The sequence below is a fragment of the Megalops cyprinoides genome, chromosome 7 (genome assembly GCF_013368585.1).
Source record: "Megalops cyprinoides isolate fMegCyp1 chromosome 7, fMegCyp1.pri, whole genome shotgun sequence".
Taxonomy (NCBI): domain Eukaryota; kingdom Metazoa; phylum Chordata; class Actinopteri; order Elopiformes; family Megalopidae; genus Megalops; species Megalops cyprinoides.
In genome coordinates, this window is record NC_050589.1 from 24,874,898 (window position 1) to 24,902,342 (window position 27,445).

Genomic DNA, 27,445 nt, shown 5'->3' on the forward strand with positions numbered 1-27,445 from the left:
CCACTCAAAACAATCTGTAAAATATGGAAACTAACCTACAGACATATAAAAAAACTTTTTTTTATATACTTTTGTTTTTTGTTTTTTTTTTTTTGGTTGCTCTTGACAGGATGAGTTAAAGTTGACGGTCAAAATTCATTTATAACTGGATATTCGCTAAAGATGTACCAGGATGTAAATCGATAAATGCCTGGAAAGACTCCTGTTCCTCATGCGTGAGTGTCCCTGAGCAGTGTGGTCTGGGAAATCCCCAGGCAACAAACACACTCAGACACACAGACAAAACTCCAGGTTAGGCTACATCAACTGCTGTAATTCAATCTCAGTGTGGGAAGATCATCGATGGGGCACTTCAACTTAGAATACACAAGAAGGACCTTAACGTAGTGCTGTGACTCATACATCCAGTATTTGCGGTATTGACCACTGGCTACATTTACTGTGCTTGTATTATTTTACACGACTGGTCTATATTAAATAAAGCAACATGCATATCAATGGATATGGTGCTTAGAAATAAAATTAGCAACATTTGAAACAATTGGCGCACATATACACAGACACACAATATTTATATAGCACATTTTATGTAGGGATGCATAGTTAAGCATATGAAAAGAACATAAAATACATATTAAAAGAGCATAAAATATGAAAACATAATGGAATAAAAAATAAAGAAAAAAATTAAATATGTGATACCCAAAGGAGAAAGCAAGTAAAAGCATATATGCGTACGTGTGTGTGTGTGTGTGTGTGTGTGTGTGTGTGTGTATAATGTATGCCAGATGCTGCAATGCAGTGGTAGGCGTGTTGGCTTTTAAAAAGCTTTGCCCTCCTCCATGTGCAGAAGCACAAATGTGTGGGGAAGGCCCTGTCAGCCTCACAGATAACGTAATGGAATGTAAAAGGGGAAAGCCAGCCTCTTACAAAGATTTCCCCCTTGATGTCTCTTTTTTTTTTACCGCTGAAGGTGTTTAAAGATTAAAAGAGAGAGAGAGTGGGTGAGATGGAGGGGAAGTGAGAGCGAGGGAGTGTGCTTGCTCCTGCCCTGCGTCCTGCAGAAATGGAGGCCTGGCAGTTTGGTGACACACTGTGATAATAGCTGAACGCAGCCCTTCTCTCAGAGAACCATTTGCTCCGAGGCAGGAGTAAGAGGACGTTTACAAAGGCGGCTTACGCTGCTGTGGTGTTAAGTGCGACGCTGGCACTTGGACAGCCGAGGATATAGATATTTCTGGGTAAACAGTGACAGGCGAATTCACGCGTAGCGCCAAAGCGAGGTGGTGGTTTAGGTGAAGCTGAAAGAGCCACCGGGCTCTTGTCTCTGTTGCAGAAGGCAGCGCGATGCACATCTCTGTGAGGACCTTTTTAAAATGTGCATTGAAAACCAAAAGCACCACAACAGTTTGTACCTTTTTTCTAACAAAAAAATCCCTTGAGGGTACAGTGCAAGCAGCATTTAACCGGAGATACACTGGTGTGGAAATGTGCCCAGAAGCTTGAAGAAGGAGATGAAGCCGGTGGGTATCGCACAGGGCTCGTCTGCTGCAGAGGATGAATCAGTGAGCTGTGCAGCTCGTATTAAAGTCTCAGGTTTCCCACTCATTTCCACTCTCTGTGGCCGCTGCTGATAAGGACGGCATCCTGGGGTCTCCTCTGTGGTATCGCTGACGTCCTCTGTGCTGTTCCTTTGTTTGCGGCTAGATTAAAAACGGGTCACATTAATTCCTGGGCTCTGTCCTTGGGAAGGGTACCCGCTCTGCAAATGGCCCTAGGCTCTGGTCCCACCGTGCTCACTGGGGGCAGTACAAAGCGTGTGGGTTGGAATCATAAGCGTTCGCAAACAAAGGTGCGGACAGTGTTTGCTTTGGGCCCAAAGGGACGCTCTCACACAATCTCGATCTCGCAGTCATGCGCTGTTAACTCCAGGCAGCGGCATCAGGAGGAAGTCTCTCCAAGGGTTTCTCAACCTCATAACACGACAGTTGCCACACACTGATCCGCGGTTCACGGGCTAAAAAGAGCAGATGTTATGAAGCGAATTCACAGGTTATTCGATTTGAACATTTAGCCACATTTAATTAACATTGTGTACTATGCTCCGGCTTGTGTCTGTCATCCATAGACATCCAGGTCAAATATCGAGTTATCAAGCTGCCCACATCATCGCCACCACAGACAGTCCATTGCTCTTGTGCCATTTTAGAGCAATTGTACATCTGCACTGCAGGGCAGCCAAGCTGCAGTCAGGGGCTGACTGAAAGGATTTTTCATTACCAGTATTATAATAGGGAAAGATCTCATTCTCATCTGACATTTTGAGACCTATTAGTGAATTTGTCACAGCCCGGAACTGGTTCCCTTTATATATTTATGCCTGGGGACTTGATGTACTTCATTCAGTAAAATACAGTGTAATGAACAAAAATAGGTTTGTGCACACATATGAAGTGAAGAGGAAGAGCTGCTTTAAAGAAATCATAGAGAATTCTGGCAGATGTGCAAATCTCATTCTAGACAGCAAATACTTTATGTAGCTACATTAAGTACTGTTTCTGTAGAGCGGGGGTTGCATCTGTACTGAAATTTGGTAAAATAAAGTGTAGTCAGTGTGTTTGGATAAAGCGCCTCTCTACAAACTGACCTTTGCCATGTGTCTGATGTTGTTAATAGCAGGTTTGTGATAAGGGCAAAGTTATTTTGTGAACATCTAAAATAGTGGTGTGAATAATAGTTTCCCCAGTGAAGTATAATCCATTGGTTGGGTGCAGTCAGAGTATTGATGTAGTTTACATTTCTTTCAAAGATAATAAATCTGTTAATGTTTCCTGAAGTCACTTGCTGGTGTTTATTTTCCATTCATTGTTTTTGTGCAAACCTGGGCCCTAGGCCAGAGAGCCAGTCTTGCCTGATAGTTAACTGTAACTGCCAACTACATGTAACCTCTCACATTTATATCAATCTGAGTCATATACTGTAAGAGTACAGGTAACCTTCCACATTTAAATCAGTTTGAAACCCATGATTTAAATGTAACTTGTAGACTGCACATAACCTCTCACATTTAACTGAGACAGAACCCTACAATTTATTTGTGAATTGCAGTTTATGCATAACATGTTGCATTCGGATAAATCAGAGTCACGTAGCTTATCTGTAACTTGCAGACTACATGTAACCTTTCACCTTTAACTCAGTATATCCTGTATTACATATGTAACATACTGACCATATGTAATCTCTCACACTGACATCAGTCTGAATCCTGTACATCAACTGTGAATTGCAGATGATGCATTATCCCCCGCATTGAAGTCAACTGTAATCTTACAGTTAAACTATATCTTGTAGGCTATCCGTGATCCCTCCCATTTAAATTGGTGGGAGCTGCTCCTTTGTAAGGCTGTAAGGCCGTGAAGCTCAGCAGAGAATCGGGAGAGGCACAGCACAGCGTAAATCCCCTTGTTGATCGGTGGCTGTCGACACTGTTGCCACAGGAGCTCAGCCTTTGATGGGAGGCAGGTGTCCCGTTGTCATCGAAGGGCGGCGGATTGATCAAAGGCCCGCGGGAGTCCTCCCCTTGTCCTCTCAGACTCCAGACATCAGACAGTGTCAAAAGGAGCAGGATCCCGGCAGCAGCTTCCTGTCAATGTCTCAATTTCCTGCCGCCTCCTCTTCCCCCCACTGTCACAGTGAAAGCGAGGGGGCCCTGTCGCAGGTACGGACACAAAAGACGAACAGACCCCACTGCTCCGCATGGGGGCAGAGGAATAATTAGGCTGCTGCAGACATGTTCGTTTATTGGATAGGTTTTTTGTCACAGGGCAGGAATCAGAGAATAGGGTTAGGCACGTAGGAGTTCGGCTTGCTTGTTTTCTTGTGAGCAGCGGTAAGGACAGGCGACCCCCAGTTCGGTGATGTCGCCCGTCACACTCGCCTGGATTGGTGACAGAGGCACAACAGGGAGGGCAGGGAGGGTGACGGGACCGTAACGACCCCCCCCGTAATGGGACAGCTGCTGTAGCTGCTGGCTTGGCATCAGCCTCGCTGAACTCTGTCAGTGAGTATTTGTGATGGCTGGGTGGCAGGCTGACCTCCTGATTTAAATATACTGTCCTATCATCGTGGGTGAAAGGATTAGCAGGTGCAGGCTAGCTGACTGTCTACATTGACAACCCGCCTGTGAAAAACTGTCACAGCTCAACTGATCCATACGTATGTGTACGTGTGTGTGTGGTGTGTGTGTGTGTGTGTGTGTTTTCTTGTGTGAATGTATATATGCAACTATACAGGTGTACAGTACAATTACAACTAATTTTCACAGTACCAACAATGTTATTTACACACCTTCAACGTCCTGGTCTGAAAGTGTAGTTGCTGAATACTACCAAACCAAATTACTTGAAGTGGGTAATTTTGTTATTTCTGTTTCTCCTTTTTTGTTGTTGACTACCAGGACAAAGATAAGCTTGTCAAAGTAACTGTTCCTGGTACCTCGAGGCTGTGCTTTTTACACCAGTATATTATTATTGCTTTACTGAGGTGGGCTTTGTGGTTTACTTCTGCTAAATATGTTTAGGGCTCTGTCCTATTCTATTCAGCCTACCAAGCACCAAAGTCAAAGCCAGTGGGGATGTAAAATGCCCCTGTGCTTTGTCTTCTTCTTTTATTTCCACATTCCTGCATTATTGTTGAAGTGTCCAGCGTTGGGTCAGTAAGAGGGAGAGGATGGGATCAGCTGAGCATATCTCTATCTGTTCAGCCCCATGCCGTGGAGTGAATGAGGTTTTTACACCTCTGCGCTTCACCTCTTTCCTGTGAGTGAGGTGTGAATCTCCTCTCTTTCTTACACACACACACATACACAAACAAAGGAACTCAAATACAGATGCAGGTGTATAGACACACACAAACACACACACACACACACACACACTTAGAGACACACAAGTATAGACTGAATGCGTGCATGTGCGTGCTCTCACACGCACACTTGTGACACATTGAAGAGTGCCAGCACCCCCACCTAATATAGCTTTCACTGAACACCTGAGGAATACACATCAGTTACTTTCATCCAGGTATAGAGACTCAAGGCAGGTGGCTGTGGGGCTGATTTTATACCCGCATTATGTGAATAGATGTAAGCTATAATTGCCCTGATAAGTCAGGCTGGAGATGGAAATCAAATCCACCCTTTTTTCTCTGTAGCAGGGAAATAAATGTTCTTTTCTCCTTTCATTAGCTTCAGAATGTAGTATCACTGGGCGCCTCATATTTGGAGCTCATCTTTGAGCTGATACTGGTGTATCACCATTGAGTCAGTTTAAACAGATTTATATTGCATTTTCATTTTCTGTATGTCAGTTATGCATCTTGTTACTTTCTCACTGATCCCCCATGATTGTACCAGACTACATCTTTCCACCAGCTCACATCCCACTGTATGCTTTCACTGTACAGATCCCATGAATATAGATTGCTAGGAAGCATTCAACTGCCTCAGGAGAGTTGTGTAGATTCATTTATTTTATTCAGAAATCACTGACCCCTGGACTGGTTTGACTTAATACTCATGAAACAGCATTACACTGGCTGATATGACAAGACAAAGACTCACAGAAAGAAAGTGATTCCATGTCACCTTTTTGTAGCATGGTTGACAGTGCCGCTGTGGTTTTGTGCATTATGCATTATGCAAGGGAGTATGGAGGAGTATATAGGGAGAGCAGACCAGGACTCTGACAGTTGGAACATTAGAAGTTTAATGATTAGAACCGTCCATTCAGCCCAGCTAAGCTTGTCATTTTACTTATAGTCTAGAGCCTGTCTGGGACTGTGTCGAGCCTAGTGTGGCGGGATACTCTAATAAGGGTTTCTAGTTCCACTGTGAATCCTGGTAAGCTTCCACATTTAAATGACCTAAAAAAAAGGAGGACTGAGAAAGAGGCCAAGTAAATTAGCTATTGCAAACCCTGCCACGGACTGCCACAGCCATGTCTATTTACCACCTGCTGACAATTGCAATAAAGGCAGGATAGGGAGAATGTTTGTGCAGGCAAGGTGTCGTTGAGAGAGCGGTGCATTGTGGTTGTCTCCCCAGAGGTATTTAGAGGTAGACAGAGGACATGCTTTCGTTAGCAAGAGGCTGGGCGGAGGGTGAGGCTGTGGGGGTAGAGGAAGACAAGCTGGCTACAGAAGCAGTGATTTTATTTCTGGCCCTGTTCCCACCAACTCTGAGTGATAACATTTCAGCTGGCCAGGGTTGCCAGCCAGGCTCCTCCTCAGGCCTGCATCCTGTCTTACAAAGTAGCTTTTGTCAAACAGCTATAGTGCATTTCCCTCATTAATAACAGTGAGGTTGTTTTGATTTGGCTCCCCCATGCACCCATTTGGTAAAACAGGTATGGAAAAAGTCTCTTACAGTACAGGTAATATGTGTTTTGAGAAAGCCAAGAGGCAGCGGGGGGTTTGAGCGGATGTGGAGAGGAATATCCCTTGATGGATTCTTAAGATCTTTTAAACTACAGTGCACAGGCCTTTCAGCTGTAGACTCTGCTCAACAGTTTGTTTCATTGTTCCTTCGGATGCAAAGATGTGAAGGAGAGGAGGGGACGCTGGTCTCGTTTCATTTGAATTTTTATTTTGTTTATTTGGGTAAACTACAAATGTATGTCCAGATATTGTGAAGCGTCTCTGTGGTTGAAGGTTATCGTTCTGGGACATTTGTCTGCTTTTTAAATAACACCCAGCTGGCTCTGTTGGATTTAAGCACGCTCCATCATCAGGTCATGCTGTGGGTGACACTCCTTCCCTGTATGATAATCCAATAAGAGAGCAGGATGAGAGTGAAGCCCCGCCCCTGGTGTGGTGCTGAAGTCCAGAGGTGAGGCCCAGCCATGATTAATGTGCTCCGTCAGTACAGGAAGAGGTATTAGCATTATTGACCCGAGACAGATGATCAGGGGGGTCTGCAGCCATTGTGTGCTCTATATTCAGGGAAAATTCATTATACACGATAGCTGAGCAGAATGGCTCACAGCTAATCGTGCCATGTAAATGCTGATCCTGTTTACTCAGGGGAGGCGTTGGGGAGACATCTGCATCTAGAATAAGCACTATCGAAGTGAACGGAAAAAGTCCTGACGGCTTTGTTACAGTGACCGTGTTCCTAGTCGTAGGCCTGCCACATATTGATTTTCGCACACTGCTTCTTCAATAGATGTTTTGCACATAACGACCCAATTCACTGCTTGCACACACAGACTGGCTGACTGACTCTCACTCTCTCTCTCTCTCTCTCTTTCTCTCTTTTACACACCCTTACACACATGCACTCACATGCACATGCTTCTATGCACATGTGTGCACACAAACACAGACACACAAACATGCACACGTTTTCTGTTTTGAGGAAGAAGGCCGCAGCTAAACTAATTTAGCCTCCCAAACGAGAGTGTAAATTTCTGTTGTGTGATTGCTGTTTCTACACAGCTAAATGCCCTCTAATTAACACATGACTGTCACTTAGAATAACGCATCTCTCTCCCGTGCTTTAGTGTCAGATCATTTCCCATGGTCCCCTGAATGCCGAATGCAGTCTCTTCAGCAGTGCAGCTGGTTGACTTGAACCGGAGGGAACACAGAGAATCATCAAAGCATGAGGGGTGACGTGGCGCAAGCGTGTCACCGTGCCTCTCGACACGCCTGCTCAGTTTTACGAAACAGCCGCATGTATCGGGTGTCGTAACCCAGATGGAGCTGACACGCCATTAATATTTGCACCCCTCTAAATGAATAAATATGCTCAACTGCCTGTCACAAGACAAAAGCAGCAGACAGTGTAAAAACGCTCCCCTGGGAGGGAGAGTCGACCACCTGAGACCAATAAAATATTAACAAGCTGGGAGAAAAATCCAGGCTTGGAGAGAGGATATCAGCAGCAAGCAGGTAAACAAGCTCTGACACCGCAAAGACACCTCTGCTGGATTTATACACTTCTGTTTCAGCATAACCACCACTCTGTGAAACTGCAGTCTGCAGCATCATTAAATACCACGCCTGCCTGACAGGCGAATGTCAAAACCGCCCATCTCACATCCCGGAGCCAAGCGAGAGCCGAACTGCGAGATGCAACAGGGAAAGGCTCAAGCTTATGTGCTCCTCCTGTGTAGGGGATTTCTGGGGCTGTGTTTCCAGGCTTCTCCTCTCTCTACCTTAGGCACAGAGTGGAGAAAGCCCAGGCACGTGCAGAGAGGACAAAGGATTCTGTCAACTAGGCTGAAGACAGGTGTTGATTTAGGCCTCTCTCCCCCTGATTCGGTTTCATCTGTCCATGTGCAAGCCTCCCAGCTTTCAATGCCGGGTCACCATTGAGCCACCACAGGCCTGATCCGTCTGTCAGTGCTTTGGTACTGTTGATATCGGCCGTGTGCTGAAGGCAGGCCTGTCCCGCACCGCTAAAGCACTGGCTAATTGAGCTCTACTTGACATAATCTCCGTGTTCCGATGATAAGCAGGTATTTGGACCTCATGGGAGAGGGCTCACCTTACCTTTTCGGAAGTGCGGCCAAATGGGCTTTCGCACCAAATAGGCGGCGTTTCGCCAACACGCCGTCGGACTCATTACCGAGGGCAAATCCAGCATTGTTGTTAAATCTTTTTACCACACAAAAGGTTTAACAATAGAGAGAGGAACGGACTTCTTATTCAAATAGCCTGAAAACAGGCTTTCAGTGCATAGTCGCGCATAGACTACACATTTAAATTCCCTTCATCGCTCAGACTAAATAAGCCCTTTTCTTATTCAAATCGTAACGCACTGATGGAAATCGTGCACTTCAGCAAAAGGGCGCTTGAGATTGTCTGCGAGTGACTCCACTTGTTGGATTTACCCCCCAATTTCCTTTTTTTCCCCCCCTCCATTTTCGGAAATCTCTTCAGCGTGGCTCTTGGAATTCTGCCCCTCGTATTTCCACATTTCGACTGTCGTCTGCCGGCCCCCTTGCTCCCTTACTGGCCGCAGGGCCTCTGTCTCCTGGCCTGGGCCAGCCCTGCCGGCTAATCCCACAGTCTCAAACCCGAAACTAATCCCCCAGTCTCCTGTCACAGGCAGCCGCGCAGATAAAAATCTTGGGGAATTCTGTTACGCGTCGCTGGCATTAAGCGACCTTATGTGGCAGAGAGACAGTTTTTGTGAAAACAAAACTAGTAGTGAGGCTGTTGTGTGTATGTGTGTTTATGTGTGCTGTACAGCCTCCCATTTGTGATCTTGAAGTGACCCTAATCTTTTAAGATAATTTCCAGTTGCAACTTGTTCTGCTATCAGTAGTCACAGGTTTGACTACATGATCTTTTACATGTATGTGTACTTGAAGTGTACTTTCATATATTATTTCTGGTGTCGGTCACTTCTATTTAACAGTGAATGAATGAGATTGAGGCAGGGGATCCTTTTGAGGGAGGGGAGATAACCTGTTTGTTGCAGAAGAAGTGCAACCCCCTTGGGTTTTGCTCCAAAAAATGCAACCCCCCCCTCCTCCTCCTACCCCTCCTCTGTCTGTTTGTTTGTTTTCCTGACGGGCTCCCTACGGGGCATTGAGTGACAGGAAAGTCCTGCACCAGGCCATTCACCGCCTGCTCCTCGGGGGCGCCCCTTCACTGGCCGTCACCAATGACGATGCTCCGCCACGGCGGCTGTCCAGGTTCCCGCGGTGCGATGTGCCAGTGCCAGGAGGCAGAGGCGACGCCAGTCTCTCCCCTCCGTCTGTGTGGGCTTGCCTGGCACCTCCTGCCCACGGAGCGCCAGGGCCTGAGGGGACTCCAGCCACTGCTTTCAATCCTGCCACCCTTCTAACTCCACTGAGAGGGCCCAGGGGCCAGTTTAATGCATTGTAGGAAGATTGGCAGTGTTAGCCTAAACATGCTTGCAGGCATGCATACACAGACCTCTACAGATAAGCACACTCACATGCAGAGAGACCCACTCGTATACAGAGATATATGTGCTTGTACGCACATACATATACATGCACACTTGCACACACAGGTGTGCTTGCACTCACAGCATGCTTGTGCATGCGTGCACGAACGGATGCACACATGCTTGTGGGCATTGATATATTCTCAAACTCATGCACATGTACACAAAAGCCAAATAGGTGTTTTGTACTAGCCATCAGGGCCATGCAAAGATGTAGTTCTGACTCGTGTGCGTGTATCAAACAGCTACATGCACACCTTATTAAAAGCTCTAGTCTCTCATCCATGAAAGTGATGCATTAAACACAAATCTGCTTAGACTTGGTGCTGAGTTTGGAGCTTAGGATGAAGGATCCATGCAGGGCTGTCCGATATAAGACGATTGTTGACTGAATACAAAACATTTGATGTGTCACAGTCACATTGTGAGTGTTGAAGATGATGGCTGAGGTGAGGTAAAATTAATTTGTTTTGGGCAGAGCTGGAAGAGCTTTTGAAAGAGCTTTTCAAGTCTTCCAAGTTAAAAAGTTTTTCAAATTTAAAAAAGTAGATTTTTAGTACATTTTTAAGATCCAAACAGACTTATATACTGTCATGGTGTTTTCTTTCTCATACAGATACATGTAGATTAAGGTACTGTAGAGATAATATAACCAGCTAAAGCCTACTACCACTCACTTAGGTGAGTTTAGGTTTCTGTTGAACTATTTGTAACTTCTCTACTAAACCCCTTTATATGATGTCACTTTTTTGAAATGCCGGAAACCACGTTACTTGTTTCTGAAATAAATCAGATCAATTTTGGTCATTGTTATTTTAGCGAATGCCCATAGAGCTGGGGTAGTGGTCACCCCTAGAAAATGGCCAGATCAGCAGTTTGCTGATCATGATCACCATGGTTACAAAGGCCTAGTGCATCTTCTCGTGCCTCTCGCCTGCCTAACCCCTCTCAACACAAGCAGTAGACTTCATTTCCTTGACCCTAGGGTCTGCTTTTTCAACAGGCTACACAATTCAGTTTGCATGGATTAGGGCAAATCGTAACTATCTCTGCAAGTGGATGAGAGGACCGTTCTTAGAGGGAGATTATAATTATACATCTTTCTTGGTGGAATTAATGTTATATGTCCAAGGCTCATTAATGTCTGTGCTCGTTAACTTTGATTTTCATGTGACTCACGTCAGAGTGACGCACCTCCATTTCAGTCTGTCGATCACAAGCTTCAGATGAAACCACACAGGCTTTAAATAGTGTTTCGTATATACTGTTCTTTAAACATCTTGATTTTGTGGTATGAAGCCTTCATAAAATGGCCTGCAGAAGAAATTACCATTTTTTATGATGAGTTACTCATGTTGAAACAGCGTATCTTGGCATATTTTAAATTTATTTTAAAATTAAGTAGCCTCTTTTAACTCCTGGCAAAAAAATACAACTACAGGGTGATTTATTGCAGCATCTGGCGACACAAGTATTTATGACCAGTTACAAAGATTCTATTTTTTTATATCAGTTGTGAGACGTTTTTGATTAGTAGGTATTGGGTAAATATCCCTTAGCCAGAAGGCAGTATTTTGCAGGCAGAATATTGCACACTAATCCATGAATTAGGGTGATATAAAAGTATGTGTCATTTCAATTTAGCCGTCTCCAAGAGTACTTATGTCTGTTTCAAAAGGCTAAGAGTCTACCGCCATCTTAACTCACAGAATAAAATGTCTCTGTCACAATTAGAATTTAAGCAATGATTAAAACACATGGCAGACAAAAGGATGGGCAGATAGCTCTTATTAATGGAGCTGTGGGGGAGTTGTAAATCAAAGCTTCTCTTCTGGGTCAAATCTCTGCCAGCAAGAATTAAAGTGCCTGAAATATGGCCTGATGTCATATGTAATGAAGAGGCCAAATTTCACTGAAATGGCTGAACTTTTCAGACTCAACAGATTTCTTTCCCAGCCTGTGTGTATGTGTGTGTGTGTTTGTGTGTGTGTGTGTGTGTGTATGTGTAAATGCATGTCTGTAAGTATGTTTGTGTGTGTGTGTGTGTGTGTGTGTGTGTGTTGTACATACTGAGCGGAGACAGTGTAGGGTAACAGACAGGGGAACGAGAGGACACAGATTTCATTAATGCAGCAAAAACAAAAGTGCTGAACGTGACAAAAAATGTAATGTGTAACTATGTGTATGTGTGTTTATGAGTGCATGTGTATGCATGTGTGTGCATGTGCATGTGTGTGGTGTGTGTGTGTGTGTGTGATATGAGATGGAAACAGCTGCCATGTCTGCAATGGACAGCTTTTTTCATATGAGCTGTTTTTCATTCTGTTTTGAAGATGGAATGGATTTTAGACCTCAAATCCCAGCAGCCCCATCCGATCCCCTTGGTTAGAATGGATTTAATCTCTAATAAATTTACACCAGAGATGGCGAGGCAGAATGTGGGACACAGCTTATGAGTGTGATAGCCTGAGCTCCACTGCTGAGTCTCTGTGGGGGGTGGGGATGTGTGTGTGTGTGTGTGTGTGTGTGTGTGTGTGTGTGTGTGTGTGTGTGTGTGTTTGTGTGTGTGACAGAGAGAGACAGAGAGAGAGAGAGAGAGTGTGTGTGTGTGACAGAGACAGAGAAAGTGTGTGTGCGTGTGTGTGTCTGTGACAGACAGCGAGAGTATGAGTGTGTGTGTGTGGGGGGATGGGGGAGGGGGGAATCCAGGAATCTGGATTGAGCACCAGCTGCTCCCCAGCACTGTCCCCCATCGTCCCACATTGTCCCCCTGTCACATAGTCCCATTATATTCTCTGTCCATCAAGCAGACCCACCCCAGGGAGTTCCTGAGACTGACTCTGGGCTCTGCGCTGGTAAAATTGTGTCATTTATTAAAAGGAAAAGTGCTTGCTCCCTTTTGTCAAGATGAAAACAGCCACCTCAAATTATGCATCGATTCTGCCGTTGAGCGTATTCATACCTTGCATGTTTCACGCACCATTATCTAAGGCGCATATGCTCTTCAGAAAGATAATCCAGCAATGTCTAAATTCTCTGTGTGCCTCATCGCCTTCCTTAAGTACGTTTTCTTCTTGTGATGCATCCTAATGGATATCTTATACCAGTACAGGCTGATCCATTCCATTCCTGTTTACATTCAAACAGAATTTATCCATGTAAGACCCCTGAACCATGCCCTTTCATGAATATTTTTTTTTCAAACATAACTCATTTAAGAAACATTGCCGGGTCAGTGGAGATTAAATATTTTTTCAGTCCCAGTAAAGAGAGAGTGTCTTGCAGAGTCATCCCAGGCATTCTTAGCAGTTGTAAAACATGTTATTACTGTGAAAACAGATGCTCTATACAAGACCGAACAGAGGAAGGAGAGAGAGATGCTGCACATTCCCGCCTCTGCTCCCCCTGTTTGAGGGAAGTGGGAGTGGCTTTGCTCCCAGCCTATTTTCTGTGTCTTTGTAGAGGCTGGCTCAGGTTTAACCTGCCCAGTTCGTAGTGTAGTTGAACACATTGTCAGTGAAAGAGAAGAGAATAAAAGGATCTGTTCAGTGTGCTCGACTGGAACACGGAGAGCGCTTTCTCTGACACGGTGAAAAAAAAACACAAAAAAAAACAAGATGCTGAAACCGCGAGGGCCCTCGGGTGCACCACTCCCGTTGCCTGGGTAACCGGCCGTCCTCCACAAAAGGGCACGTCCCGAGTTAAGGGCCGAGGCTTTGACAGCAACAGTCAAAACCCATAAAGCGTCCTTACACCCCTGTCCGGATGGCAGAGTTTAAGGCCCTAAGCCCGGCTGCATGTTGGTAGCCAGCGAGGGAAACGGAGAGCACATCTCTTAAAATAACAAATGAATCACGGTGCTACAGATCTCTGCCTGTGTCCTAATAAGGGTTTCGCTTCACGGCCCACGCCCCGCAGGCTAAAAGACTTTTCACAAAGTAGCTGGTATTATTTTTAGTCTTATTTCCATGTCATGGGGGTTAATAATTCACACAGAAAAAGATGCTGCGGTTGTATTATTTCCATGTGAAGCTGTACCGTATGTTTATGGGAGGAGGGATTCAAGTTGGATTTTGCTCCCTCAGAGAGAGACCACAATCTTGATGTGGGGTCACTCTCTGTACACTTCCTGTCTCTCCTCCTTATTCTCAAGAAAAAACATCCATTCAATTCCTGTATGAAGTCACAGGTCGAGACTGTTCCAGGTATCTTTCAAACAAGGAAACCACTGTCAGACATGCACAAGCTGTAGTGTGTCAAGTTACAATGAAAGTGTCCTTTTTCCTGTGGTGCAAGTTGCTGCTGGTTTTTCCTGTATTATTTGCTGTAAGGTGGATGGGATTTTAACTCAAGCATCGGTACACTGTTGTTCAGCCTGATAACAATGTGACCTTCAGAACATTCCACAAGTGGCTTCAAGCTGTGATTGACTTGCTCTCCCTCACCTGTCTGAAATGCCTCCGTACGTGACTGTGGTGGAAATCGCTCAGCCCTGCTGACCTTGACACGCGGAGAGGGGAGGCGGGAGGCGGGATGTTACGAATTAGTCGAATCGCGACACGGAGCTGGCCCTGTCCGTCTCTGGGGGTGTGTCCCAACGGCTGCCTGTGCCCTCGGGCGGGTCCAGCGGGTTGACAGGCAGCTTGTAATGGAGATTAATGATTGTGCCGTGGTCTGCCGTGGCACAGAGGGCCAACCCCGCCATCTGTTGTACGGCGGGGGGGGCAGGGCTGTCACAAACCAGCCCCTTGGGTCCCCCTGAGAGACAGCCGTCAATTAAACTACCCACTGCAAATTGTGGGATTGTGGCTTTCAAGTGCCCGCAGTCAATGTGCCATGGGAAAAAATAAGCACGTCACACATATTACAGCAATAACCAGGCTAGCAGCAGCAGTGTGGTGTAGTGGAAAGGAACAGCGCAACCAAAAGGTTGCTGGTTCAATTCCCTACTGGGGCACTGCTGTTGTACCCTTGGGAAAGGTACTTAACCCGCAATTGCCTCAGTAAATATCCATCTGTATAAATGGGTAAAATTATGACTCATGTAAGTTTCTCTGGATAAGAGTGTCTGCTAAAGTAACAATAATGAAATGTTACGTATTCTTTGTTCTGCCTTTTTTCGTAAAATTTGTTTTATTCCATCTGACAAATTGGTAGCTGTACTATGGTAATAACATACATTAGTGACATACTGTGTCTTCAGTGTTCCATGTGCAGTAGATGAGTGTGATACGGACGTGGGGTGTTTATTAGTAGGGAAGGTGAAGCTTCTTGAATGCCATAATAGATACCGTTCACTGTCAATCACTCACTGGTATAAACCCAACAGAAGGCATGGCTTTCTGTTCCAAAGTACTTTGATTTACTCAAATCACTACTCTAACTGCTAGGCTCAGTCAGCATTTGCCCTTAGTGTTGTTTCAAAACAGTTTTTTATTTTATTAATTTAGGTGACCATCAGGGAACTGTTTGTGAAGAATGAAAAGAAAGCTTGGGTTTAAATGAGTCAGAGTTAGGGACACGTGTGAAATGAATCCTAGATCTGACCTATTAGTGGTACATTGTAGCTCCACCCATTTTGGGGGCTAATGAAGCTTTATTCTTCTATCACAAATTATTCAAATTATTCAGCTGCCCCCACCTCTAGTATGTGTGTGTGTGTGTGTGTGTGTGTTGGAGAGAGGGCAGATGCAGACAGATTTTTTTGCTGGTTTTCGCTCTCCCACTGAGAGACACAACCCTTATCACATCAAAATGGCCTTTGAATCTGAGCCAGGAGTTGTTCGCAATCAGCCTCTGACTGCACCTTGAGACCTCGGGAGCCTTAATTATGCATGAGCAGTGTAAGCTGATGTGATGATTGGGCCCCACCCCCTCAGCCGTCGCCGCCCACCTGATTTGGCTGATTTCCCAGGTGATGCGTGTGTCTGGGCACTTCTCCATCTGATCAGGCAGAAAACATACCTCCTCCACATATACAGCACATACAGGGAGACGGAGACCTGCTGTTCATGTCCTCCCTGAACTTTTGTTCATCTGTTGAAATCTGTCCAGATCATTGTGCATGATTCTACAGTTTAGCCAGTTTAAGAGCCACCTGTTAGAAGTTGGCTTGTTTTAATTTGATTTTGACTAAATTCATTTGTGTGCTTTGCATGCAAAAAATTTCATAGTAAAAGCGAATAAAAAATTCTTAGGTGTAGTGATAATTGCTTATAATTGCATTCTGGTCATTTAAAATTGTTTTTGTTGAGGTGCACAAAGACGAGGTTACCCCACCAGAAACAGTAAGTAATTAGTAAAGAGCAATTAGCCACTGAGGCGCTATCCTTACTAAAATTGTTTGGATTCATATTAGCTCATTACATCACATTACGTGCATTTAGCAGACACTCTTATCCAGAGCAACTTCCAGGACAACAGAACATAAGTGTATCCATTCAAATTAAGTGAGCAACAGTGTCAGACCAGGCTAACAACACTCACAGACCAGTGAGTGTGAGCATAACACCATTCAAGCCCTACCACAAGTTAACTTGTGCAACCTGACTACCTCATCACAAAAAATTGTGGTTCAGGACAAAATCAGTTGACCGACAGATTATCTTTGTCCCATTAGTGACACACCTGCTGCCTCTGCAGTACATGTTTTTGTTCATTGTATGGGGTTTACTGGTAATACAGGTATACTTTAGTACAGTGAGGATAGAAACGGCTTCCTGATGTTGCTGTTATGAGACGCCCTGACTCACTGTGAAGGCCCGCTCTTTAGCATTCCGAGTGAGCGTAGCCCTCCTGCCCTCGCCTTCCGCCCCCACCTGAGTCTGACAGAACTGCGCGGTGGCTCGCTGACAGTCACCTGCTTGAGGAGGGTGGGACCCTTTCACTTATGCGAGCCGTCAGAATTCGCAGTCCGGGCTAATTGTGTCGGATGAGGCGGCACACGGAGGCGAGGCGGGGGATGAAGATCTCATTTCTGCCCGTGTGCGGGGTAATCGGAATGCCAGTTGTCTAATTGCTTTCACACTGTCTTGATTGAATTAGCTGGCGAAGCCCCGACCCTAATTCAATTCCCAGTCCCTGCTACGCTCTGCCAAAAGGAACATGCTCCCCGTGGGAGGGGGTGGGAATAAGATGGTGTTCCGATGGGATCCCCATCCTGATCGAGGATTGCCGAACCTGGTCTGGATTTGGGTGCAGACTGAACCGGTGACCCATTTGTTCTGTCAGAGGTGAAGTGAGGCATGGAACGAGATGCGGAGCTCTACAGTAGAGCTCTGGGGATAGTGTACAAATGTAGAGGATGTTTACATTAGTATAGCTGACATTAGTATAGCTGATAGCCCACATACATTGGTAGAGCTTGGTATACAGACGCGGTTCTGAAGCAGTGAAATACATTTCTCCAAGGTACAACAGCTGTGGCCCACTTGGAATTTATACCTGCAGCCTAGGTTTCTGCCCTCTTATATGCAGTAAGGTTTTAGTTTTTTAAATTTTACAGAGGCAAATGTGCTTAACTGAACAAGGTTCGTGTTTGACCTAAACGATTAATTACATTCAACTAAATATAAATTAAATACAGATTCATGTGCTTGGCTGCAGGCAGTAGTCAGGAGATGCTAAAGCTAAAGATATGTGTAACATAGCGGTGGATCAGGTGTCAGACCTGAATCCTACTCTGGACCATCGCAATGCTGCTCCCTAATGCCACACCTCACCAACATCAGTCTCGCCTGTGCAGGTCACAGCAGAGGGTCAACACTGGATGAGTTGGAGTCCTTCATGTCACATCTGCTGTGAGAGCCCTGCTGAAGGCTGTAACTGGACGAAGGGCATTTCCAATTGCATTTTACTTGTTGACCGAGAGTCAGCAGCATCAATGATTTGGAGCTCATTAGCGATAATAAGCCCCTTTAATTGACAAACATGTTGTCTTGTTTTCGTGTTTATGTTTGTGTGTGCGGGGCCACCGACGGGTTGCCTCCCATGGCAACCTGAGAGGGTCTGACTAAACCCAACCTCTTCCATCATTTTTTACCGCACACATTTTGTGCACTAGGTTGGGTCCCAGTGACTGTTCGCCCAAGCAGGCTTGCTGAGCTGGTCACCACAGAAATGACAATGCCTCACATGGTTCTTTGTTCTCCATCAGAGAATCATGATGGTTTATGGTCTCGTCTGAAGCTTGTAATGTGTGTGTACAGTACTGTGGATGGACGGGTGGAATCCCAGGTTGTTCATCGTCTCCACCCTGCAGACACAATGGAACATTCTGTCCAGCATTTGTTGGACATTTACACAGAAAACGACTACATTTTTTTTTACCACTTTCAGCACTTTTGTTTTCGCTGCGTTATTGAAATCTTGCATCTGTGTCCTCTCGTTCCCCTGTCTGTTACCCTACGCTGTCTCTACTCAGTATGTACAACACACACACACACACACACACACACACACATTCACACTCACACACACTCACTCTCACACACACTCACTCTGTTTCCTCTCCTCCCTCTCCCCTGTCTCTAGTTAATGTGCTTTCATTGGATGCTGGCAGGTCAGCGTGGATTCAGAGGTGCTGAATGGGCGTGCTGCTGGAACTGTGAGGGCGTGGGGGGGCTGTTAGCTCTATAGTCACCCAAGCCTTCGGACAAAAGAGCGATTTTGTCGGGCTTGGATGCTGGGAATGGGGCGTATGAGGGGTGTGTGTGTATGGCAGGGTGTTGGGGGAGGGAGGTGAGGTTGGAGGCAAGGGGTGTGTTCTACTCAATAGACCTGGCTTTAGCTGGATTAGGCTGTTTTTCACCCAGTGGGAAGAAAGGAGCCCTGGCAATTCACAGGTCCGAGTGGACACAGCAACACAGCACAGCTGCCTTGATAAAAATGTCAAACTCCAGCTTTGTTTGGCTTATACATACAAAGCCCCCTTTCTGGCACCACACCTACAGAGAACACAGCTGGAAGAGCTATTCTCACTGGTTGTTAAAAAAGAAAGAAAGAGAGAGAGAACTGCTGCTTCCTCACGGTCTTTCCGAAAAGCGTATAACTTCATCACTGCTTCCATGGAAAAATCAGAGCAGGTCTCTGCTGCATATGGGCGAGTCCATTAGAGAAGTATTATGGCCTGATAAAGCCACAACATCCAATATGTCAACCTGAGTGAAGTGTTTTGGAAACTGCTGAACAATGAGCAAATTATCTGGAGGAAGAAGAAAAAAAACGCACACACAGAGTTGGCACCAAGACACATTTTCACAATGTGCTTTCGATTAAACCTGGATTTCATTCAGGGAGTACTGCATGCCTCAAATCATATTTACAGCTACACATATATACATACACACATGCATATATACCTATATGTGTGTGTTCTTGTGTGTATTACCTACCTTTATATATATTATACCTTTTTTAATGGGGGAGATGTATAAGAAGTTTTTAATGTGGTAAGCAAAACAGAATTATTCTGTTTGGATATTACAATTTTTTGTTGTGAACACTATGTCATATAGTGGAGGAGTTGTAAAAAGTGTATAGTCAGTATAATATTTTTGGGTCTGGGATATTCGAAGAGAGATTGAGCTCAAACAATTTAACCACACAGTACCGATCACCATTAAATGGGCTGAAAGACCAAGGGCCCACGGAGAGAGGGATTTACGAGGATACACAGTCCCAAGTCACATTTTTTATTACAACTAGTGTTTTTCCCGAAACATCACGCAATGTGGCGATCTGGCAGATTTCCCCCCATAAATCTGCCATGGCCACGCAGGTTTCTCAAGGTGTGTCGTGATCACAAACATGACTTTGATTTTGACTGCTGGGAGGAGAAGGCAGTACAAGTAGACAGAGCTTTCCAGGATCAAAGAAATTCACCTGACATGTGCAGTTGGAAAGCCACTCATGGAGATATATTTTATTTGGTTAATACAGCCAGTCAGATTACATTTATTGCTACATAATAATTGCAGTGTGGAGTCTTGAGGCTACTCAATTCTAATTGAGTCAGTTTCTGTTTGCATATCAGTTATTTTATCAGTGAGGACTCTCATGAGCAGGTGTTCCATATACGGTAGTTACTTACATAATATATATGAAGAATATATATTCATACATGTTCTAGTAAAGAACAACGAGTGAGAGGACCAAAGCCGTGTTCTGTACAGTATGTAAACTCCTCACCATGGCTTAATAGTATGATGTTCCATATCGAGACACACATAAATAATACATAACAACAATGTAGCTGACCTTATGTCAGAGAAATATGAACATGCGACAGCCAAGTGATTTGTGAAATGCATGACAATTTGAGTGCTCGCCAGTTACAATTTTGCATTATAGCAGTCACAAGCTTCAAGAACCAAGTGTTTCTTGGTTTTCAGTCGGCACTGCTTTCTTTGTACAATTATTTTTTTTTCCACCACACCTTCTCTGACTGTACACAGCTCATCTCCCTGAAGAATCCTCCATGGTGGAATTTTCTCTGCAAACGAAGATGAGGGTTTTCTGTTGAAGTGCCAGAAGGAGCAGACAGCTTAACATGGATGGCGTGATTTAATGCAGCGGCAGGATGCTTTGCCTATTCCCCGCACTAGTTAAACCATCTGGTAGTAGGCAGAGGGAAGGTCAGACAGCTGCGCGACACGAGAGGGCGCTATGGAAATCCTGCCGTCTGGCCCGTGACCTCGATTTGCACTGTATCCTGACCTCTGGCCCCTCCCCACAGCATCCCTGCCATTTCCTGGGTCCTGTCCCAAGGTCAAAATGCCCAAAGTGCTTGCTTTCCTTTTGTGCCCTTGTCTTGTCACAGATTGGAGTAATATGTATGACGGTCTTGTAAAAAACAATGTGTAGAAATTGTTAGACCCTAACAATTAGATCTTTCTCTACCCCTCTCTCCCAGATTCAGATTTAAACTCAAATTCAGCATTATCGGCAGGAAAAGCAAAAGCGTTGTTGACAAAGCAGTCATGTACCAAATGAAACGGACTTGCTAGTTAAGTAGAACTATTTAGCACAATATAAAACACAAAAATACATGCGCACATATGCAGGGATCTCCCTCGCTTCCACTACCCTTTCATTCTGTTCCTTGCTCTCCTTCTGTCACTCTCTTTCATTTCTGCAGATTTATTTGAGTCTGGCTCTTCTGGTACCATTTCACTGAACTGTAACCTACACCTCGTTCAGTGACTCCAGAGTTTAATTCACTATGAGATGAAAATGTGTATGCTTCAGATTCCTGTTAGCACAGAGCCCCTTTTCTGCCATTAATCATACAGGGAAAAGAACATGCCAAGACTAATATTTTTTAAAGTGTCGGAGCTGGAATGGGAACTGCTCTAAATTGGAGCGTACATTTCACTCTCTGTTATTTTCTGCATAGAACATTCTATCAACAGACTTCAAAACTATCTTTTTATGCAGTTAATTATTGTGCCTGAAATTCAGGGAACCTGGATCTGTGAGACTACATACCCCAGGCAAAGTGCATGATTGAATGTACCAAGAAAACGATCCCATACCAAGGCAATGGCCCATACAGGGCATGCGTAATAAATGTTTTGTTCATCCAGCTAAACATTTTCTCTGGGGTTTGTTTTCAACTTTGTATTGGCTTTGGTTCCAGAACACTTAAGATTAATAATTAATTTCAAGCTGAGTCAATATGTAGGAGAAATGATAAATGTCAGGTAAACTGCTGGTCCACCTCCTGTATGCCTGCGGCGTGCTAGCTCCACAGCGCACACACTATTTGTCCTGCCGTGCTGTGAGCAGCAGACTCTGCATTCGGTTGTTGAGGGTCAGAGGTCAGCATAGGAGGGATTGCCTCACCTTAGGGCAGAGAGGAGTTGGGTGGAGTGGGTGTGGGTGAGGGAGGTCTCTGTCTTCCAAGCCATCTCCCTTTCCCTCTGGCTCTTCCTCCTTCCCTGTCTTCTGTCTCTCTTTATCGCTCTTGATTTATCCATCCCTCTCTCCCTCCATTCAATTTAATTCAACTGAATTCAATTCAATGTAGCTTTACAAAAAAAGAATTGTTGCCAAAGCAATAATGTAAACAGTATCAAATTAATTATGCCCCCCCCCCCCCACACACACACACACATCCTAACCTGATAGTTAGGTCAAATCTTTGTTGCCACGTGGTACCATTCAGTCGTGCAAAGCTGACATTTGGGGTTTGATAGAATATGAGCTCACCAGAGCTGTTATGGACTACATGGATCTGCAGTTGTGCTTATTTTCGCTAGGTTAACAGCAGGGGGAAACCCTCCGTCCAATGAGTCAAGTGAACTTCTCCAAATAAAGCCCCTTGAGTAGGATGCAGATGTTTTCTTGGAATATGCATTAATCCGTCAAAGTAATAGGGAGACAGAGGCCATGGACAGAGAGGAATAGGCATTTTATAGCCGCTGTTTAAGCAGGAGAGCCAAACTGAATGGACGGAGCAGCCATCTGAAATGCACATTGAGGTTCTGGAGATGGGGACCGGGTGTTAGGTTACTCAAACGCTTGGCATGGCACGCAGCAGGTCCAGACGTGCGTGGGGACGTGGGACACCTCTGTTGGACACAATCAGTCCCTGTGTGTGGATCAGCCTCCACCCAGCACTCACTTCGTACAGCTCAGCTTCAGTAGGAGAGGACCACTGAGAGCCACCGTTCATTTAGCTAGACACAAGCAGAGGGAGGCGGCGTGGAGTGGTTGGCAGAAGGTCAGCAAATAGTGCTGTACTGATCGACACAGGGTCAGTTCCGTTTCAGTTCAGTCAAGTCAGGAAATAAACTGAGATTCAGGTCAGTAACTAAGAAATCTACATAGGAAATGATTCACTGGATTGCCATTCATTACCTGGTTTGACTGAAAAGGAATTGACTCCAACTTTGTCTTGAGTGAGGTGCATAGTCTGAGCAGCCTCAGTAAGTCTGGCTTCATATTTGGATGATGTTTATGAATGTACACCACAGAAATAATTCTGGGTTAGGATAACTGATAAGCAAGTAACTGTCAGGCCTGTGCCTTGGTTTGGAGGCCTTTGTCGTTTGCCCACAGCCTCAGAAAAAGCTAACCCCGTCCATTTCAGCATGCAGTGTCTCCAGCTGCATTTTCCCTGTGCAGTTTAAACACGCGCACACTGGGAGAATTGCATAATCGTATTTTGCTCTGGATGAGGAGAATCACATGCTTGGAGGCAGAGAGACTGGACTCCTCCTATCTACTGGAGGCTACTTCAGAAAGCATCACTTGACATTGTGTCTCTGTCGCCCCTGAGAATTCTGGGAAGAAATCCAAAGCAGGAGTGAGAGGGAGGGTACCCGAGGTGAAGATCAAAGGATGTCTCTGGGTGATAGCCTCCTCTTTAGCTGTAAACAGAAAGCCTTTGTTACCACAGTGCCAGACCTGCCCCCTTAGGGCCCTCCAGTTGCAACTAATTATTCTCTTCTTCTGGAAGAGGGTCTGTTTTTCACCCATTGCTTGATTGGAGACATTTTGTAAGCAATTTCAGCATCTCTTTGAGAATCACTGGAAGCAAGGAGTTTGAAAAATTATGGGAAGATTAGATTTTTCAAAGCAAAAAAGGGGCATACAGCATATAATTTGACATGTGGTATGCAATAACATGTATTGGCTTGTAGATAGCCCTATCCAGGGCAAATTGCATAGGTTTTATATGCAACCAACCAGTTACACAGATGAATGTGAATTCAAGCAATCTAGCTCAAGTATATCTGTCCTGCTTGGGGTTTCAAACTCATGACCTCGTGGTTACATGCCAGTCCCCGAAACTACTCCAAACAGAGACCACCATGCAATATGTAATGATTCTGATTCAGTACAGTGGATTCATTCAGATATTGATGTATTCATGTATTTGGACGTCACATACTTTATTCCTGTGTGGCTAGCCTTATATACCCTTGGGTCTGATCGGCTGTTTGTGATTTGTATTAGTTATACCAGGCTTCTCTTCTGCTTTCAGCTTGTCCATCTGGCTTCTTCAAACCCGCCCAGGGTGACAACCCCTGCATCCAATGTCCCATCAACAGCCGCACCACCAGCGATGGAGCCACCAGCTGCGTGTGCCGTAACGGCTACTACCGCACCGACTCGGATCCCATCCAGATGCCCTGTACCAGTACGTTCACCGTGCTTACACGCACACTAGCCACAGAGCACTGCGACAGTGCGCCCAAGAACAAGCATGCACCCTGGACACAAAGAAATCTCATCTTTGATCAGGCCAAACCTGTATAAATAACAGAGGGTTAGGGTATTTTGGGGCCTGGCCCCATGGCTCTTAGCTGTAGAGTTGATACATACAGCATCTTAACAAGAGCTGATCCATTGATCAGAGGGTGGTAAGTGCCAGTGCAAAAGATCGGCTCGTTTGCCTCAGTAACCTTCGATGGCGTGTTCCATCTTCAGACGTGAGAACCCTGTGAGTGAGACAGCGGGGTTCATCGGGGGCTGGTTTTGAAGGGGACCCCATCATCACCGTGGGGTGTTGGAAAGAAAGAGGAAAAAGGATCGTTTGAACAGCCCCAAACAAAGAGATTTGCATAAGCCCAGCCCCCTGCACTACGGCAGCTGTTTTGAATGAGAAAACCAGCATCACGTAGCTGGTATTAATCTCAGCGGGGCTCAAAACTGATTCTACAGGGTGGAAATGAGCACTTCTGAGCATTCTGTGTCCTTTTGCTTTCAGGGCTGGGGGGGGGGTGGGGGGGTAGGGCTACCGCATCTCGCCCTGCTCTCTCTGCATAACCCATCCCCAAAAGAGGAGGTTTATGAACAGTGGCGTTAGGAAGCCACAGCGGGTTTCGCTCTTTGAATGGATGCTCCCATTCTTGCACAATGGACCGAATGTTAAATGAGTAATCAGTTCAGTTTATGAAAAGCAAAGGGATGGCAGTGTATTGGGTGTTCATCACACCAGCAGCGGGGGTTAAGAGATTGAGGAGCACTGCATGTAAACAATACGTGTACAATATATCCTAAATATTGCACTTCCACTACAGTTCCAACTGAGGGTCGGGGATGGTTTGGTAATACTGCCACTGACAATAATGTGGTCCATACTCCTTTGATGAGTGCTTCTCCCGCTATGTGGTTTTTGTTTATAATAATATATGAATAATGAATAATGTTTTCATTAGAGGTTGTAATTTGGATATAAAGAAAGACATTTACATTCAACATTTAGTTATTTGTCAGAAGTTCTCATTGAGAGCTACCAGTGAAGCAGAGGTACTTAACTGCATGGAGAAAACATAATATCACAAGTGTCAATATGTCAATATGTCACACAGTGCTACAGTTCTATCCTGAAAATACAGAGAAGGTGTAAGGTTACAATATTCAAAACTTTGATCATAGTAATGGCAACAACTACTGTAAGTGTGTCCATCAATGGAATAATAGAAGAGGCAGGTCTTCATTCTGAGGTGTACGATGGCCAGTGACCCCAGAAGGTGTCCAATGAGACAGTTTTCACTGTTGGACCAATAACATTTTTAGGACTGTGGTATGTGATTTAGGACTGTGGTATGTCTGTCTGATTTCAATGTTTTTCATGTGTTTTTTTTTTATTTAAAATCTCCTCAGAGCCACATCACCACACACTTCGACAATGCCCTCAGGGCCTGTGAAATAGTCCCGCTACACACACCAGCTGCTGGCTGCATTCCAGCGACTTAGAACTACTTTGGTGGTGCGTGAATCCGCAGTACACCCTGTTAATCAAACAGGCCAAAAACTTCCCAGAAAGCTCACACCCTGATGACTCTACAGATTGAGGGATGAGGTGGGGTGAGCCGGGGTCCTGCAGAACCGTGGCCCGTGACCTGTGATCCGTCTATGCCGGGGTTCCAGAACGGAGGTTACTCTCATAGGGACAATTGAGTCTGCCACATTTGGACTGAAGCCTTTGATGTGTAAGTCCAGTGTGGCGTGGACGTGATGCAAGGCCGCTCGCCTTACGCCGGAACATTCCGGAGAGAATAAAACACTGTATCTCTTCTCTCGACCATAACGGCGCTCTCTCTTCCCCAGCGGAGGAAGGCCCAGTCAGACTCCATTTGTAAAGTGATGGTCTTTAAATCACGCTGAACGGATTTGTTCTGTTTCTGACTTTGGAACCCCAGGAACATCCCCCCACATTGTTAATGGCTAATGTGAAAGCTGTACTTGCTAAGGGCCACGTGAGCCCTAAAGGGCCGATACAGCAAAAAGTGGCTGCTCATTTGCACTAAAATGTCCTGTCGAGTGGTCTTGACTTTTCCCCGAAGCCAGGTCAATAGAATGGAGTTTTGCCAGAATTGGCGAAAGCATTAAAATCATATCCCTGTGTTTCTTGTGGAAAACACTCCAGTTTTAAAGGATTTTGTACAAAAATTATTTTTCATTTAACATGTTTCATTACCCAAAAAAGCCAAACCTATTACGGTGGCAACCCAACATGCACAACATTCCTCCATGATGGAAGTTTGGTACCCCTGCTTTGGGTGTTGATGGTCTGTTCTATGGGGCGTCTCTTGCAGCCATCCCCTCCGCGCCGCAGAACGTGATCTCCAGCGTGAACGAGACATCCCTAATGCTGGAGTGGGCGGCTCCCCGGGAGGTGGGGGGCCGGGAGGACGTGGTCTACAATATCATCTGCAAGAGCTGTGGGGCGGGGCGGGGTGCCTGCACCCGCTGCGGGGACAACGTTCAGTTTGTCCCCCGTCAGCTGGGCCTCATCGAGCCGCGGGTCTACATCAGCGACCTGCTGGCGCACACGCAGTACACCTTCGAGATCCAGGCTGTTAACGGCGTGTCCGACCAGAGCCCCTACTCCCCGCAATTCGCCTCCGTCAACATCACCACCAACCAGGCCGGTGAGTACCTAAAGCCACAGGCTGGAGGGGTCATATTGGAGGGTATTTTTTGGAGGCATGTAGCTGCCTGAAAGCAAAAGGCTCATATGTGGTTAGGTTGAACTGGTAAAGTACATATCCTGCTGCATTAATGGATGATTTATAAAATGTTAGGCCCTGCTACTCTCTTGCAATAAGCATGTCTGCTGAATAACCAAATAATATGATGAAGTGGTGGAACTTCTCAGTATAACAGGGTACATAATATGGTAAATTCATTATATCACCAGCAAGAGACGCATACCCAGTTTTACTTTCTTTAGCAACCCCGCACCTCCTGAAATGATTATTTTTGTGCAGAACATTCAGTATTCTTTTTTCGGTATTCTTTAAATGTACCCAATTATGACCAAAACTATGCTGGAATGTTAAGATAACAATTACTTGAGTTAATACCATACTTTCAAGTAAAGTATGGGATTTTAATGGAAAACATGTCCAGCTTTAATTTGAATAACAAATTTTCATCTTTGATGCCATCTTCTCCTTCTGTTTTGTCACAGCTATGCTAGCTTGAGTTTTCCACCAACTGATT

General features: G+C 45.2%; 1 protein-coding gene across 2 annotated transcripts in view; it reads left to right on the top strand.

Annotated features, from left to right (window-relative positions):
• LOC118780204 (ephrin type-B receptor 2) overlaps positions 1–27,445 on the top strand; it is a 74,052-nt gene that overhangs the window by 17,043 nt on the left and 29,564 nt on the right. For both annotated transcript variants that reach the window (XM_036532582.1, XM_036532580.1), the window contains exons 3-4: positions 23,976–24,131; positions 26,536–26,871. In XM_036532582.1, the coding sequence (XP_036388475.1) occupies positions 23,976–24,131; positions 26,536–26,871 (492 nt within the window). The remainder of the gene's footprint in view (positions 1–23,975; positions 24,132–26,535; positions 26,872–27,445) is intronic.